This window comes from Tympanuchus pallidicinctus, unplaced genomic scaffold, assembly GCF_026119805.1.
Source record: "Tympanuchus pallidicinctus isolate F22 unplaced genomic scaffold, pur_lepc_1.0 scaffold67, whole genome shotgun sequence".
Classification (NCBI taxonomy): Eukaryota; Metazoa; Chordata; class Aves; order Galliformes; family Phasianidae; genus Tympanuchus; species Tympanuchus pallidicinctus.
Window position 1 is genome coordinate 148574 of NW_026294788.1, and position 16711 is coordinate 165284.

Here is a 16711-nt window from a genome sequence, read left to right on the forward strand (position 1 = left end):
TTTGGCTTTTTCGGGGATTTTTTGCCTCAAATAAGGGCCCACGGCGCGGTGCACGGCGGGAAGGTTTTTACTTTACATATCGGGGCGGGGCAGGCGCCCTTCTTCCGCCGTCCCACAATTCCTCGCGGCGCTGCGTTGCGTCGGCGCTGTGTGTGCCGGAAGATGGCGGCGGGGCGCTGAGGGGCGGCCGGGGCCCTGAGAGGAGGAAGAAGAGGAGGCACCGCCGCCTCCGGGCCGCCTCATGGCCTCGGAGCCGCCTCGGGAGCCGCGTCGCATCCGAGCAGCGCCGCCGCGGGGCCGCTCCGAGGGCCGCTGAGAGCCCCGCCCGGGCCTGCAGCGCTCCGTGCCCGGCTGTGGCTGCGGTTGGGGGCCGGGCCGGGGCCGAGCAGCGCGGGGTACTGAGCGCCTCCCCAAAGCCCCGCGATGTCCGAAGCGCAGCCCCAAGGCCAGCACCCCCCGGCCAACCACACCGGGGCCGCGGGGGGCACTAACCGGGCCGGGAGGAACGCTGCCCTCAATCAGAACCCTCTGATCAATGTTCGCGACCGCCTCTTCCACGCGCTTTTCTTCAAGATGGCTGTGACCTACGCGCGGCTCTTCCCTCCTTCCTTCAGGCGGGTCTTCGAGTTCTTCGTGCTGCTCAAGGTGAGACCCGGTTCGGGGAGGGGGGGGTTCCTAGCAGTCTGTCTTTGTGTGCATCACACACGCGAGGTACCCGAACGCTGCTGTGGTGATGGAGCGCCTTCCCCTCTGGGTGCAATCGGTGCAAAGCTCTGTTTTATCGCCGTTTTTCTTCGCTGTAATCGACGCCCTCAGCTGTGTGCAGGGCGTCCTCTCCGTGGACAGGTGAAACCTGTCTGCGTTTTTGCTGATGTAATCTGACGTCCGCGGAGTGGCAAAGCTGAATTCTGCAGGGTATGGAAGTTACAGCCTCCCCTGTGGGGACCATGCATCAGCCTGGTGCTGTCTGTGTGAGGTGAAGTGCTGCCCTGCGGCTTCCAGACCTCATTGTGTCGTCCCCCCCCACCTCTGGAAATAATAGAGGGAGGCAAAGGAGAGCCAGCTAGGTAACAACAGAGTGCTTTGTGCCCTGGGTTCTAAACCCTGGGAATCCAGGGTTCTAAAATCCAGCCCCATCTAGGTTACCCTGTATTGCACTACATGGGCACCTTTTTCTCCCTGCCCAGTAAACGTTCAGGTTTTGTCATGCAGCCCAGCCAGGAGAAGTTCCTGCTGCCACCTGCTTTTAATTGAAGCAGGCTGAGAAAATTCAAGTATTCCCAGAAGAGATCCTTGCTTCTGCCCTTAGGGTTAGCAGGCAGCTGTGCTTTCAGCCCCCCCTGTGTGAGGGTAGTGGTGTGAGGCCAGGTCTGCATGCTGTGCTTGGCATCCTGGTGGTGCTCCTGGCTGCTTTCATCACCATTCTCCCTGCATCAGGGATCTGTTTTGGGGTTACCTTCTCCAGCATTTTCCCCTCTGCGGCTCCTCTGCAGATGTGATGTTACCAGCCTGTTTATTCATAACAAATAGGTCAGGCACAATGCGTGGCAAGGACAGATTTAATCAAGAAGGAGCATCTTAATGCTTAATTTTGAAATGGGTGAAATGCAGCCCTGCTGCTTACAGACAGGTGTTCTTTGGAGCTTGAACTTCGGACGGTTGGGTAACTTCATTGTAGGAAATGGACTTTATCAGTTCACTTTGTTTTGCTGTGACTTGCAGTTGTTCCTTGGGTTGAAAGCACCTTTCAATGCCGTGCTGAAAGGTCTTTTTAATGGAGGTCCCATTGGTAGGCTGGCTATTGCCTGAGCTTTGGGCCAAATGCATGCTTTTAAAGGGAGCCATGTTGTTCTGATAACAATACACCTTTGCAACCCGACTCCTGGCGTTGGTTCTTGCTGCTGCCTTGGGTGTGTTTGTGTTATTGGTGCTGTAATGCTGAAACCCCACAGCCCAGAGCGTGGCTCTGTCGTGCTGGATGTGGCACAAACCCAAGTAATTGCAGGTAGTCCTCTGCAGCCTTTTGTTTTGAGTTCAGTTTGTTTCCCTCCTGTGGTTAACGTCTGCCTGGCTGAGCAGAAATCAAACAGATCCCAGTGCTTTAAGACCTTTCTGAATAAGCTTAGGTAGCCTTTCCTGGTGGCTGGGCTGACAGAAACCAATCTGTGGGTTGGCATTTTCTCCCTGGAAACGCTTTGGTGCTTTGAAACGAGGGAGAATTCAGTAGGAATTCAGCAGCAGTGCTCTGTACCTGCGCTGAATGCTGCTGGAGCTCAGTGCCGTGGGCCCTTTGCACGTGGTTTCGTGAGAGTCAGCACTTCTTTGACCCTAGGCAGTGTGTGTGTTAACGTGGCACTGTGCCTCCTGGGTGGCAGCCAGCTGCTCTCAGCCCCAGCACGGCGCAGTAATGGAGAAGTTTTGGTCAAAGGCACCTTGGGAGCTTTCATTCCCAAGCAAAGCTTTAGGCCTCTTAGCGTTTACCTCAGAAAGATGAGGTTTCAGCGAGGTATCAGAAGGACGAAGTACAAAGGGGGTATTATATAAGCTGTGGAGCTGGGAGAGGAGTTGATTTGGGGCTGTTGTGTCGTTTGGTGCCAATACAGAGGGTTAGAAAGCTTAAGGGCTCTCGTCCACCTGCAGCGTCTGTGCGTGAGGGAGAGGTGGCTGAAACCGAGCAGCCTGTCAGCAGGTCGGGCTGACAGCCTCTGCTTTCTTTCCTGCTGTGTGTAGGCTCTCTTTGTGCTCTTCATCCTGGCATACATTCACATCGCCTTCTCCCGCTCGCCCATAAACTGTTTGGAGCACGTGAGGGACAAATGGCCGCGTGATGGCATCCTGAGGGTGGAAATCCAGCGCAACTCCAGCCGGGCCCCCATCTTCCTTCAGTTCTGTGGCGCTGAGAAGTGTCCAGGAATGGTCGTTGAGCCCACGGCTGAGGAAGAGGAGGAGGAAGAAGAGGAAATGACTGTGGATATGTTTGAAAACAGCTCTATCAAGGTAAAGATGTGTTCCCTGTGAGCGTGGGTTTGGGATGAAACAGCTTGATGCACGTGCTGCGGTCCCCCTGTGTGCCCTCAGTCACTCAGAATCTGTGTTCCCTCAGTTTTTTCCTGCATTTTCTGGCTAGCCTCTGATGTTTGAAGGTAGAAGTTAAAGCCTGAGCAAATGACCTCGCTTGTCTTCCTGTTGGCGACTCGGGGCACAGACAGCACGGGAGCCTGGAGCTGACCTGGCTGCTGACCTGACCTCTTGTGCTGCTGTTCTCCAACAGTTTGAGCTGGATATAGAGCCCAAGGTGTTCCTCAAGCCGTCCCGGATGAGCAGCAGTGAGGTGCTGGCCCACAACGAAAGCCAGGAGTTCTCATTTAGTGAAGCAGCCACTAAAGGTATGCAGCCTCTGCGGGAGACTGTGTCCGAGTTTGAGATGCTAACCAGAGCAGGTAAAGACAACTTAAATCCCTATCTGTGCTCTCTCCTTTCCCTGCATCTTCCCTGCACTTCTCCTGGCTTCCCTGGGCCTGCACTTAGCGACCTTAATTGTCCCCTGGCCATCCCTGTTGCTTTAACCTGTGGTGAATCTTGTCACTCCTGACACCAGATCTACAGCACCGTGTTTTCTTTTGTTGGAGGGAGGCTGGGAGTTGGGTGGGTGCATCTGGGCTATAAGATTTGCTGGAGCCTTCTGGTCTGGCATCGTGTTTCTGCAGCAAATCAGTGCCAGCTATGTCAGCTGAATGTAAACCTCCCTCTTCTGAGCAGTTCTGCATTTGCTGTCCTCTGGAAACCTGCAGGGATCCAACTGGCAGTGCACATTCCTTACTGTATTAACAATATTTTGGGTCCCTGAGTCAACACCAGTGCCTGGAATTGCAAACTAATCCTGAAAGCCACCGAGCAAGTTGGAGTAGATTGCAAGATTGTGTTGATAGTCTGCCTCATTCAGAATATTGTCCTGCTCTGTTCTTGTTTCAGCACGACTTGAGCTGCTGATGTTGAGGGTTGTGAGCCTGGACAAAACAACAGCTCTGTTCCCTCAGTCTTGCAAAGTTTTGCTTGATCCTGATCCAGAACTCATTAGTCCTATATTTGAGATCATGAAGGCTCTTCAGACTGGGCGATGTTTGAATAGTTTTGGTGCAATACCTTAATTAACAGGTTGCCTATGTTCTGTAAGAGCCACGTTGTCCAGTGCTGTGTGTGTGCTGAATACCAAACTGGAAGTGGTCCAGCAGTGTGGTAGGAGAGAGAACCGTGCCCCTTCTTCATGTAGATAGAAAATCCCATCCTGTTAGCATTTTTTTTCCCAGCTCTTCTGTCCTGTAAGTACACCAGGTTGAATGTTTAGACAGAGTGCATTACCATGGTAAAATCATCTGTGCTACAAACAGTGATTCACGCGTTGATGCTTCAACGCTTCCTTTTCATTGGAGCTTTAAAAAGGTTTCGTAGTGCAAACTGAAAGCAAAACAAACACGAGAGGGCCTGTTTCTTCTTGCTGACTGCCTGCACAGCCTTCTGTTGAGCCTCCCTTCCCACCTTCTCTTGCAGTGTGGCCACAGGAGGAGTACATTGTGGAGTATTCCTTGGAGTACGGCTTCCTGCGCCTGTCCCAGAGCACGCGGCAGCGCCTCAGCATCCCTGTGATGGTGGTGACTTTGGGTGAGCAAAGGAGCTGGGGATGTGTCTGCAGAGATACCTGCATGCTGGCAGCTCCCTTCCAAACTTCACGCTCATCCCAGCTCCTCTTCAGTCTTGTGGGAACTGTTTCTAACAGTTGATGGCGCTCGCTTTCCGTGCATGAGAGCTTTGGGGAGCGTTGTTGCTTCAGCTGGTTGCAGCCTTTTCAAGAGGAGAGTTTTGAAATGCTGGAGCCTGTTGTGGTGCCTGAGCCTTCGTGTCACGTCTAGCATTGCTTTCTCATTGAAGAAAGAGCCAATGATAAATGTCTGTTTACTGACCTGGGCTTTTCAGTTCACCTGGAAAAGTTCCTGCATGAATATCTTAGTAACTTACTGACAGATTGTTGCTGGGCTTTGTGGTTTTTTGGTCTATTTTTTTACAGGCTGATCAGTGTACAGTAGAATACATGTTTGTGCTTCATGAGAGCTGCATGGAGGTGTTGGGGAGGGGGGCTGTGGGCCTCACCAGCACCAGGCAGAGCCCAGTTGGCTGCGGAAACATCTCTGCCAGCCCCTCTGAGCTGCACACAGGCTTGTCCTGAGGGCTGTTGCTAGAGAGAGAGCCCTTTGTTACTGGGGCTGCAGTCCAAACCCAGGGGAGAAATTCCCTGTATGTGTCTGGCAGTGGAGAGTATGACAGCACAGATGGAATTCTTGCAGCCTGATTGGCATCAGCATGTTAGCAGCGTGGCTATATTTGTCAGGGTGTGACATTTTGCTTCCCCGTCCTGCCCAGTTCAGTTACGCTGCCAGAGGTTGGAGTGCAATTGCAAGGCTGCTCTAAATGATGAGAAGACTGTGCTCACATTTAAAAAGAACGAGGTGTAACTGCTCTGTTCTTCTCTCTAGATCCTACCAGGGATCAGTGCTTTGGGGACAGGTTCAGTCGTCTGTTGCTGGATGAGTTCCTGGGTTATGATGACATCCTGATGTCGAGTGTCAAAGCCTTAGCTGAAAACGAAGAGAACAAAGGTAAGAGTGGCAGGAATCACTTTAGCAGAGGGGGTGCTGCTCTTCCACAGGTGCATGGATGTCCTCTGCTGACTTTGGTTAACCTCTAACGCAGGGAGCAGCTCCTTGTGTTACATAGGGATGTTATTGCTGAGGACAAAACGAAACAGCAGAGAAGAGACACCAGCAGACGTGATTTCCTCTGGCCTTATTGCACTGCATGGCAATAAGCTGTGAGGGATGCTGGCGTGGATCTCAGACACGACCAGCGGTTTGTTCTCGTTCTGTGAGTCGATCCCATGGGCACTGTGTGCTTTTCTTCTTTCTCTGTTCCCAGGTTTCCTTCGCAACGTGGTGTCTGGGGAGCACTATCGCTTTGTCAGCATGTGGATGGCTAGAACTTCCTACCTGGCAGCCTTTGTCATCATGGTCATATTTGTAAGTTGGGAGGAGCTGGGCATTCCCTGGACTCTGAGCCCAGCAAGGTTTGCTGTTACAAGGCCTGAGCTCGTAGCTGCTTTTAAAGCTAAGCTGATGGAGTTCTGCTCTTTTTTTCCCCCACCCTGATGTGGGTATTTAGAGTCCTAAAAGCAAAGAGCATTTTATGACCAGCGAGAGAAGAAATCAAAGCAATGCAGGGTGACTTTTGTCAGGCAGGCAGTTTCACAGAATCACAGAATTGTAGGGGTTGGAAGGGACCTTCAGAGATCATCGTGTCCAACCCCCCTGCCAAAGCAGATTCCCTACAGCAGGTCGCACAGTTTGAGCTCCTGGGAGGAGCACAGGTGCAGAATAGGAAGAAACCTCAGTTCCAGCTCTGCTGCTGTTTGGTTTGGCCTCTGCTCAACTATTCAAAATCTCTTTGCAAACAAATTACTTGCTGTCTATTTTACAGCAGTAATACGAAGATTAATTGCTCTTTGTGAAGTCCTAATTACTCCTTGAGAAATTGGCCTGTGTAGCTCAAGCTCACAAACACAGGGATGTGCACAGCAACATCACGAGTCCCAGCTTGCCTGCCTGAGCCCCTGCTGTGATGTGACAGGAACCTGACAGTGGTTCTGTTCTGTTTCAGACTCTGTCCGTTTCGATGCTCTTACGCTACTCACACCATCAGATCTTTGTCTTCATTGGTAAGCATCTTCTGTGTGATTTGGGCTGTTGAGGTGCTCTGAATGTGGAGTGATGCAGGGTTCCTTGGCCTCGTGTTCTCTTCTTGTGACACTCTTTTCCTTCTTGCAGTTGACCTTTTACAGATGCTGGAAATGAACATGACGATTGCATTCCCTGCAGCTCCCCTGCTCACTGTCATTCTGGCTCTAGTAGGTAAGGACATGCTCACTTCTTGCATTTGTGCTGCAGGTCCCCTCTGTAGGAGGTATAATTCCCTTTTTGTGACCTGGTCACAGCACATGCTGTGTCTGCCCTTCACGAGGCTCTGGGGTTTGATGGCACAGTGAGCTGCGTGGCTGTTCTGAGTCCCCTGGAAAAGCAGCTTATTTGGAAATCACATAAACTGAAGCTTTGCCCATTCCTCTCTTTAGTTCATGTTAAATTCACACTCTGTGTAACCACGTTCCATTAGCATAATTTGGGTTTTAAAGAAACAATCAAGACCACTGAGATCTCTGCTGTCCAGGGCCAGCTGATCCTCTGTGTGGTGACTTCAGTCAGCAGTGAGACTTGCTTGACCTCAGCTGTTGTTCTAAACAGGAATCTTTTTTGTCCTGCTCTGGTTCTTTTTGCCATGCAGTGGTGCAGACTTTTGCTGCCCTGCAGCTGTTGTGTGCCCTGCAGGCTGCTGATGTCAGGCCCCTCTCTGTCCCGTAGGCATGGAGGCCATCATGTCAGAGTTCTTCAACGACACCACGACTGCTTTTTACATCATCCTCATTGTGTGGCTGGCTGACCAGTATGATGCCATCTGTTGCCACACCAATACCAGTAAGAGGCATTGGCTCAGGTAAGAGACCTCACCTCCCTGCAGCTCCCAGTCTCTGGTGGGAGCCTTCTTTAGCTCTCCAACTGGAGGGAGGACTTTCACTCTTCACAGCTTCTGTATATCTCTCTGGGAGCTGCCCTGTGGCCCAAAGTGCACTTGTTCCCACTTTGGGTCTCAAGTATGACTGTCAGGAATCACCCCTCCCCTTTCTTTTGCTTAGCTGAAGTCCAGCTCGCAGTGAAGCTGTGCTAATTACACATTTGCACAGACCTCCCTGTGCGAAATTCACCAGCTCAGAACAGAGTTATGACTAGAGAGGAGCTCAGCTCTGCCCTGTCCACTGATATTTGCTGCTTTCTTTGTGCAGGTTCTTTTATCTGTACCACTTTGCCTTCTATGCCTACCACTATCGGTTCAACGGGCAGTACAGCAGCCTGGCCCTGGTCACCTCGTGGCTGTTCATCCAGGTGAGATGCTGCTGATCCTGCTCAGGTTGGTGCAGCCACATGTGGGGGCAGGTGCCATCCTGTGAGTTCAGCCCTGGTCTCTCTGCAGCCCTCAGAGGGCTCTGCAGTGTCAAAAAGGGGTGTGAAGCTGTGGTTTGGGCTTCATCAAACTCTGTCAAACTGCGTTTGAGTGTCAGGTTTGGAAATGGGGTGACGAGAGGAAGCTGTCGCACTGCTGGACTTGGTCAGTCCTCACGTCAGTGACTGGCAATAGGCTGATGTCAAGTGAGCTTTAGGAGTGTTAGGGGAGGATTCCTGTCTCATCTGGAATAAATCCCACTGAGAATCTCCCACGTAGAGGCTGAGGAATGGATCGGATCTGTGCTGAGCTGCTCCCTCTCTGTGCTGTGAGATGCAAACGTGGGGCTGGAGGGAAAAGCCTTTAGCCTCACTCTCACCCCTACTCCATCACCTGCCTTCAGAGCTCTTGCAGTTGCTCTCTGACAGCAGGAGTTCAATATAGAAGGGACAAATCTTTGCACAATTTCAGATAAGGTCTTAAAAAGATCATCCAGTTTCTGGTCCCTGTCTTTACATAGGGATGACAGAATAGTTTTGCGAGGTGCGTCTAGGCTCGCAGCCCAAACCTGTTGAATGATTCCTTTCCCTTTACCATCTCCAGCATTCAATGATTTACTTCTTCCACCACTACGAGCTGCCAGCCATTCTCCGGCAGATCAGAATCCAGGAGATGCTGCTGCAGAACCAGCAGGTGGGTCAGGGCACTCAAACAACTCTCCAAGACAACCTCAACAACAACACTACCCCAGCTGGGCCGGAGGTGGGGGGTCACCAGCCCCACCTGCCTGCTGGCCCCTCCGGAGAGAGCAGCAGCCCAGCAGCTCTGGCCCCCAGCGAGGCCTCCAGCGTCGTCACCGCGGCCGCAGCCTCTTCTGTCGGGAGCGACCTCAACTGGGTTGCTGAGACAGCTGCCATCGTTACAGAGGCTTCATTTCTTTCTGACCTGAGCTCTTCTCTCCTGGAGCCGAACGTGGTGCACGAAGCCGTGGCTGCTGGGAACCCTCAGGATGTTGCTGCTGCCTCCGGTTTGGTCGCACGCATCAGGGTGAGCAGCGACCACCCGGACGCTGCCGTGGGCTCCATCACCATCGAGGTCACTTCAGCCTCTGCGGTCGCTGCTGCCGATGGTTCCCCTGCCACAGAAGCCCCCGTCCCTGTGCAGGAGGATGGGAGCTCCAACCCCAGCCCTTCCCCTGCCGAGCAGACTGAGGCTGCGGAGAGCTCGGACAGCCAAGCCAAACCCAGTGGCAAGAACTGCATTGCAAATGGCAGCGTGGCAGAGTCCCCTCCGGCCTTTGTGGAGAAAACTGATCAGGACAAACTCTTGGGCTGTGCTCTTGGGGACCGGGGGGAGAGCGGCCCTTGCCCAGCACCAGCAGGTAGTACAGCTGGCTCCAGGCCTTGCTCGGAGCCAGACTTGAGGAGCCTGTCTTGAGTCCTTGTTTCTGTCGCACCGGACTGCCAGGAAGGCATTTGGATTTCGTTTGTTACTGTTTCTCACTTCACCATCATCCTTAACCCATGAATTCCTCTTAACGGAGGCAGAGCAGCTGGGACAGAGAAAAGATGCTGCAGTGAACTCCCCAGAGAGATGCACACGTGGGCACTGCCCTGTGCCAGATTCTCCCTGCAAGGAGGAGGGAGCAAGGGCACGATGGCTCCCTCTGCCTGCAAGGCACCTGGGGAGCCCTGTGCCACTGCAGAGCTGTGGGTGAGCAGGCAGGCCGTGTTCTCAATGCGCTGTCACAGCTCTTCTTTGCCCCCCTGAGGTTGTGTTGGCAGTCTGGGTGTTGCTTGCAAACATGAGCTGATGTGTGACAAACCACGTGTGTGCACGGCGACTCTCTGGTTAGAATAGCAGCTGTGTGTGAGCAGGGAGAGCAACCAACGGCCAAGGAGAAACAAGTCACCTCCCTTTTTTCTAGGGGAAAAGAAGCTCAGTACCTCCCTTCAACACTGGAGCTGCTCACACCAGAGCAAAGCTGGGTAATAACCAAAGCAGAAACTGCATTTTAGCCCCGTTTCTTTTCTTTTTTATTTTTTCTCCTGACATTCAACTGTCTTTAGTCAGTGGGTTTATAGGGGGAGAAGTGTCCAGGTCCAGCTTAGAGCGTCCACCCAAGGAAGGAAGCATTTGTCTGTGGTTGGAAGCAGTAAAGGCTTTATTCAGCCCTGGAGGAATGCTGTCCCCTTTGCTGCTGGTGACTCTGCAGGACCCTGGTGAGTTTGGCCCCTCTTCAATGTGTCAAGTGAGAGCTCCTGCCGTGCCACAGGCAGATGGCATCAGTGTCCCCTGGGAGCTGACCTGTAGCCTCAGTATCTGTCGTAGGGGAGGAGGAGGGCAGCAGCTCTGTCCCTGTACAGCTCTGCTTTCGGCACCTGCAGCTGCAGGTGAGGTTGTTTGTTTTTCAGTGCCTTGTCCCTTAAATGGGACACGTTTGTGTTTTAAGATCAGCCCCATCCCTCAGGAGAGGTTGGCATCGTGCTGGCTCAGCTGTTGTGGGTTTAGCAAAGAACCAAAACACTAAAGGCAAATTTCACCTCGCTTTCCCTCATTCCCTTGGCAGCAGAGGCGAAAGCTTGGATTCGTGCCCCAGTCCTGTGTGCTACACCTGGTGCCCCAGGGCTCCATTGGACCCAGGTGGGGGTTTAGGACTTAAAACCTGCAGGTGGAGCAGGGCTGCAGAAGCAGAGTGATGCAGGAGAGCGCTGGGTGTGCAGGGCTGGGATGAGAGCAGCTCAGGGAGAAACCTGCTGGGAAGGAGGTGGAGGAGGGGGGCTCTGCAGGGCCCTGCAGCCTCCAGCATCTCAGTGCCCCTCTCTCCCTTCGAGGCGCTGCTGTGGCTTCCGCCAGGGCTGGGTTTCCATGTTGGCGGCATGGGGACTCGCAGCCCTCTGGCTTCATTTTCTCTGCATTTCCCACATGGGTGCCCTCCTATTTTTTTTCTCTTTTTTTTTTGGCTCGATGAGCCCTGGGTGCTGCTGTGGGGCACAGGGCAGAGCGTTCTGCAGCTGCCTTCCTGGGAGGGCCGGGCAGCATGACGAGGCTCCTGAGCGTGGATGTGCCAGGGTGCAAGAGCAAGGAGTAACCATAGGCTTACGAGAGGGTGGGAAGGGAAGGTGGGAAAACAAACCAAATCATCTGATGAATGAGGAGTAGAGTTCATTCTATTTAATGTACAAAATGTGTTTGTATATAATAATAAATATTATATCTAACAGCTGCTTGGTGCTGCTCTCATGTCCTGCTAGCAGTGGGATGGGGTTCTGCTGGAAGGCGATGTGAGGATCCTGGAGGAGAGCAGAGCTCAGGCCTGGCTGCTGTGCTCAGCAGTGCAACCTCTGCACAAGTGAGGGCTGCACAGAGGGAAGACGGGCCTGGGGCATCCCTGGCTGTTGACAGCTGCCCCTGCTGTCTTGCGTTTGGACTCAGCTCTTTCCTCCGCTGCCTCCAAGGGAGGCACTGAGGCTGGGCTCTGCTCCGTGCAGCCCCAGGAAGGGCCGGCACTGCTGCTGTCCGTCCCTCTGCCCCAGGGGGCTGCACTCTCTGGCTGTGGCTCCGGAGCTCGGTGTGATGTCAGCTCCCTGCCGCTGCCTCTCCGGGGTTTGGGATCTCAGCCCTGACCCTGGGGCTGCTCCTTCCTCCTGGGCTCGGAGCGTGGGGGTCTCCTGTGGCTGCTGAGCCCTGGAGGCTGCCGTGCTGGGGCAGGGCTGGGAGCTGGCCGTGGGGCAGAGCTGTCAGCTCTACTCCGCCGCTTTCACAGTGCAGCTGCAAGAGAAAACGCAGGCTTGGTTTTTCTCCTGTTTCGCGCTTTAAAACCCCTCGTGCTCACCTGTGCTCCTGGCTTTGCTCCGCTCCTGGGCCCCTCGTTGTACCCAGCGCTGACACCAACTCGCTCTTCCTCAGCAGCGCCGCACGCAGCTGCTCCCGCATCGCCTCGATCTTCTCCTCCAGCTCCTGCAGCTCCCTCTCGCCCCCTGCCCGCTCCCCCTGCACCAACCCGTTGCTGGGAGGCCCTGGGGGCTCCTCGCTGGTGTCCAGCTGAAAGCGCACCCTGCGCACCTCCTTCCGTTCGGGTGCCGGGTTCTGCTGGGGGCTGCGCCTGGGGGGCGAGAGAAGGTTGGGGCCGGGAGGCTCCTCTGCCTCCCCGGGGCTGGGGGGAGCAGGAGAGCGGCGCCGCTGCCCGTGCCGCGCTTTACCTCTGCTCCAGGCTCAGCTTCTGCCTCCTCTGCTCTTCCGTGCCCATGTTGAGAGCGCGGTGGATTTTCTGCGGGGCGCAAGGAGGGGTGATGAAGGAGGTGGGGGTTGTGGGGAGGAGGGAGGAAGGCAGCGCCCTCCTCTTCCTCACCTGGCTGGTGTGCAGCCAGTAGCTGAACCGCTTCTGGCGGCGGATGCGGGGCAGGATGAGGCGATAGAAGGCGTGCTCCCCCAGCGAGGTGAGCAACGCCCCGCCCAGCCCGATGCACAGCAGCACAAACAGCCCCGAGAAATGGTAGATCCCCATCTGCAGGGTCTGTGGGATTGATGGGGTCAGCAGTGTCTGTGTGGAGGGGGGGAGGGACACCAGCAGAGCCCCCCTTCCGCCCCTCCCAGGTCCGGCTGCCCCACCTCAGTGACAGCGAAGACGCGCTTGCCGCAGGGCACCATGCGGTACCACTTGTCGTGCAGCAGGTCCATGAAACCGGCTGATTTGTAGCGACTGATGAACTCTGACAGCTTGGAGGTCAGCGGTGAGTGTTGGGGGAGGCCGATGCCGTAGCCTGGCCCCCATAGCAGGGGGGAAAGAGGCAGCGCTGGGACTGGGGCTCACCCCCCCCCAGTACCCAGGGATCCCCCCGCAGCCGCAGCGCTGTGCACCTGCCCACCTTCAATGGCAAAAGGCTTCCCTACGGTGAGCAGCTTGCAGTCGGAGTCGATGGACACCTCGTAGTCCAGCAGGGACTTATCCATGATGAAGGCGTTGAGCTTGGGGGGTTCCGTCCTGCGTCAATGCGGGGGGTTCAGGGGGGGGCCGCTCCCCCGGGCTCGGGGTGTGCAGACAGAGGGGAACAGGAGGGTCCCCTCCTCCCCCCCCCCGTGCTCCTGACCCTCACTTGAGCATGGTGACACCGGCGGGGGTGGTGGGGGCATTGTAACGCCTCATGTGCCCGTGCATTTCGGGGAAGCTCTTCTTGATGTACTCCTCGGCACTGCTCTCCCATACGGTGCCAAAGCGGAAACCCTGCGAGGGGTGGTGCAGCTGGAAGGGGCACCACGGTGTCAGAACCCCCCCACGGGTCGAGGGCACCGGGCAGGAGGGGCTGGGAACCCCCAGTGAAGCAGCAGCTCCTACAAGGCGTCCGGTAAGGACATCCCCAAGGGCAGCCACAGGGCAAACCCAGCCCCGTCCTGCCCCTCCCACCCCCATGAGGCAGCCAAGCAGAGCTCTCACCTTGGGGTCGTGGATGCCCGAGAGCTCCTCGAAGGTCTTCTCGCCCACCATGACGGCCGCCAGGTTGGCCGTGTAGCTGGAGAGCACCAGGAGGCAGAAGATGGCCCAGAGGTTCATGAGGAAGCGGCCGGTGCAGCACTTGGGCGTCTTGCTGGAGACGGTGCGCCCAAAGAGGATGGCGTAGCAGAGGTTGAGGGCTGAGGAGTAGGAGAAGATCTTCATGCGGTTGCGGCCGTGGGGGGTCATTCCGTAGGGGCTCTTCCACTCGTAAAGGGTGAGGAAGAGTGCGGTCATGTGCAGGGCCACGAAGATGCCCACCCACGTGGTCCAGTGCAGGGGCCACATGAAGGCCCCGATGGGCGACGCCGTGTCCTTGGTCCTCACCAGGATGCCCAGGCTGGTGGAGAAGAAGGGGCTGGTGAAGTCGATGACTTTGCTGCGTGCTGAATTGATGCTGAAGGAGGTGACGGCCATGTGGGCCGTGCCGCTGAGCAGGTCCCCCACCAGCCCCGTCCAGCGCCCGTTCTTCCACGCTCCGTATTTCCCATCGCCCACAATGTAGAGCTCGAAGTCAAAGGGCACGTCCTCGGCCAGCCGCTCCAGCAGGTCGATGCAGTACCCGTAGCAGCACTTCTTGTACTCCCGCGGCACAGAGCCGTTCTCAGCGCTCAGCTCCTCAAAGAGAGCATCCAGCACGGCCGAGTCATTGGTGCCGGGGTCCAGGCAGAGCTGCCCGGCGGGGCAGCTCCCATCCTCATCCACCTCTCGTGTGAAGACGAAGGGATGCTCCACCAGCGTCACCACCCGCAGCCGCGCACGAGTGCCGCCGTTCCCTTCTGGGGGTGCTTTGCGCTGGAGGTGGCTCTGCCACGCGCCCTCCTCCAGCTGCAGCTTGCCGTGCTGCCACGTGCCCACTGTCACCCAGGCAGGCCGTCCCTGCAGGTCGCGCTGAAGGCTCCACACGCGGTACTGCTGCTCCGTCTGCACCCGCGTCCCGTCCTGCACCCGCACCAACCCCGTCCGCCCGTGGAAAGATGTGTTGGATAGGAACCTGTGGGGAGCAGGGGGTCACGGAGGGGTCTTTGCTGGGGAGGGTAGGGCAGGGGGATGGGGGAGCAGCAGCGTGGTGCTCACCGGGTCAGGAAGCGCCCTGAGGACTCAGCGCTGTCCCCGCTGTGGTCGTTGCAGTTCACCATGGGGGGGTTGAGCGCGAGGTCGGGACGCACAGCGGCAGCACTGCTGATGGCACGGCTCACCAACTCCACTGCGTCACGCACAAAGGCCTCCAGCGGTGCAGCGCCCACCTCCCCAAAGGCCAGCAGCCCCCCGGGCAGCCCCTCACCCTGCAACTCGGCGGCGTGCAGCGGGGAGCCCAGCACCCAGCAAACCTCCTGCGCCCGCAGCCCCGCACGCTCCGCCGCCCTGAAGAGCCGCCGTGCGCGCCGCAAGTCGCAGCCCAGCACCAACGTGGGGCCGGAGAGGGCTCCCAGGTGCTCCTGGTGCTGCCGGAGGCACCGCTCAGCCCTGGGCTCATGCAGGCAGCGGAGATCCAGCACAGTGTGCAGGGAGAGCTGTGCACGGTCGAGGAAGGCGGTGACATCCCAGGGGCGGCACAGCACCAGCGTGGCCTCGCGCCACTCGTGGGCCTGCAGGATGCTCACCAGCACCTCTGCCAACGTCTCCAGCGAGCTCTGCCGGTCCATGTGGAAGTGGAAGGGGCTCTGCGGGCACACAGGACAGCAGGTGACCCTCTGCTGTTTGTCCCACCTCCCTCCCAGCTCCGCTCCCCAGCAGCAGCGTGGACTGAGGCCGTGGCTCCCCCCACCTCCCCGCTGCTGATGCAGCACTGCAGGCATGCAGAGCCCATGAATGTGGTGCAGTGCTGAGGAGCAGCGCCCAGTGCCTGCGCTGGAGGGTGGGGGCTGCCAGCACCGTGGGCTGTGTGTGGCCCCCAGCCCCATGCAGGCACTGCGAGGACGCAGCCAGCACACAGCCACTGCATGCTGGGACATGGAGTCACCTTCCCAGCAATGGAGCAGAGCTGTGGCTGAGCCCTACAACAGGTGAAGGGAGCCCAAATGCTCCTGAGGCTACGAAAGGGATAACGGCCTCAAGTGGAAGGGATCTGACTGCAGAGGGGAGGCGGCTAAGGGAAGGGAGGGGAACAAATCCACTCCCGGGACACAGGGTTGGGGCTCTGCTCATCTGGCATGGGAGAGCATGGACATCACACGTCCTAGGCTATCTTGGGCTGAGAAGTGGGATTGGGCTGGGACAAAGCTGTGATGGAGCCTGGGAAAGAGCCAGGACAAGGGTGGGATGGGGTCCGGGATGAAGCTCTAATTGACCCCTCCAGGATGGGAACCACGATGGAGTTGGGACAGAGACGAGATGAGAGCAGGATAAGGGTGGAGATTGGGGCTGGGATGGGGTCTGGAATGGAGCCGGGACGGGGACAGAGGTAGGCAGGGATAGGGGTGGAATGGAGCCGGGATGATGGTGGAGAGGAGCCGGGACGGGATTAGAAAGGAGAAGGAGTGCGTGGCCGGGACGGAGCGCACCGAGTTCGGGGACGGGCACTCACCTGAGAGCGGAACGGCGGAGCGCGGCCGCTGCCGACGACGCTGACGAAGGGAACGCGCAGAGCCGCGGCGAAGAAGTCGATCTGGAGCAGCTCGCGGCGGGATCGCGGCACGGCCAGCACCGCCGCCACGCCTCGCCCCAGCAGAGCCCCGCACAGCCACCGCAACAGCGAGGCCGGATCCCGCGCCGCCGGACGGCCCGCCACCACCTCCAGGCTGCGGTTGTACGGCAGCACCGCCCCGGGACCCCCACCGGACAGAGCGGCGCGGACGGGGCCGGTGGAGGCGGAGGGCAGCAGCGCTCCCAGACGCACGGCGGGGCCGGGCCGGCTCGGACCGCGGCAGGGATGCGGGTGTCCCCCCGCAGCCCCCAGCGCGGCCGCCAGCAGCCACAGCGCCCGCAGCCCCTCCATGGGGCCCCGCGCTGCGCCCGTCGGGCCGGGACGGGGCGGGACGGGGCGGGCCGGGGGCGGGGGCAGCTCCGTTCGGCGGGGCGGGACGGGACGGAGCGGGAGCGGCCCCGCAGCTCCGAGCGCGGTTGGGGGGAGCGGAGCCGCCGGGAGGCCTCTCGAGCCCCGCCCGCCCCGCAGCGCCCGGG

At 57.5% G+C, this 16711-nt stretch overlaps 2 protein-coding genes across 4 annotated transcripts; one reads left to right on the plus strand and one right to left on the minus strand.

The window, feature by feature from the left end:
* The first annotated feature begins 133 nt into the window (after positions 1-133).
* TMEM259 (transmembrane protein 259) lies at positions 134-11320 on the plus strand. 2 transcript variants are annotated; one of them, XM_052665445.1, is made up of 11 exons: positions 134-645; positions 2731-2997; positions 3272-3440; positions 4549-4659; positions 5529-5651; positions 5968-6068; positions 6706-6763; positions 6873-6956; positions 7461-7593; positions 7940-8039; positions 8701-11320. In XM_052665445.1, the coding sequence occupies exons 1-11, from the start codon at positions 424-426 to the stop codon at positions 9532-9534; spliced, it is 2202 nt and encodes a 733-aa protein (XP_052521405.1). In that variant the 5' UTR covers positions 134-423; the 3' UTR covers positions 9535-11320. The 2 variants fall into 2 exon arrangements, with proteins under 2 accessions (XP_052521405.1, XP_052521406.1); XM_052665446.1 differs by having other exon boundaries at positions 3272-3386.
* On the minus strand, positions 11246-16543 carry GRIN3B (glutamate ionotropic receptor NMDA type subunit 3B). 2 transcript variants are annotated; one of them, XM_052665444.1, is made up of 12 exons: positions 16116-16543; positions 14666-15252; positions 14036-14582; positions 13850-13928; positions 13532-13728; positions 13194-13339; positions 12966-13081; positions 12709-12860; positions 12449-12613; positions 12300-12367; positions 11933-12202; positions 11246-11868 (listed from the first exon to the last, which is right to left on the minus strand). In XM_052665444.1, the coding sequence occupies exons 1-12, from the start codon at positions 16524-16526 to the stop codon at positions 11844-11846; spliced, it is 2763 nt and encodes a 920-aa protein (XP_052521404.1). In that variant the 5' UTR covers positions 16527-16543; the 3' UTR covers positions 11246-11843. The 2 variants fall into 2 exon arrangements, with proteins under 2 accessions (XP_052521404.1, XP_052521403.1); XM_052665443.1 differs by having other exon boundaries at positions 13532-14582.
* Between the last annotated feature and the right edge of the window lie 168 nt (positions 16544-16711).

Coding starts and splice junctions, on each gene's coding strand:
- TMEM259 (XM_052665445.1), top strand. CDS start 424: ATGTCCGAAGCGCAGCCCCAAGGCCAGCACCCCCCGGCCAACCACACC. Junction 6,957..7,460: donor TGTCATTCTGGCTCTAGTAG/GTAAGGACATGC, acceptor TCTGTCCCGTAG/GCATGGAGGCCATCATGTCA. Junction 7,594..7,939: donor AGTAAGAGGCATTGGCTCAG/GTAAGAGACCTC, acceptor TTCTTTGTGCAG/GTTCTTTTATCTGTACCACT.
- GRIN3B (XM_052665443.1), bottom strand. CDS start 16,526: ATGGAGGGGCTGCGGGCGCTGTGGCTGCTGGCGGCCGCGCTGGGGGCT. Junction 14,583..14,665: donor TCAGGGCGCTTCCTGACCCG/GTGAGCACCACG, acceptor TGCTCCCCACAG/GTTCCTATCCAACACATCTT. Junction 12,368..12,448: donor ACTGGCTGCACACCAGCCAG/GTGAGGAAGAGG, acceptor TGCGCCCCGCAG/AAAATCCACCGCGCTCTCAA.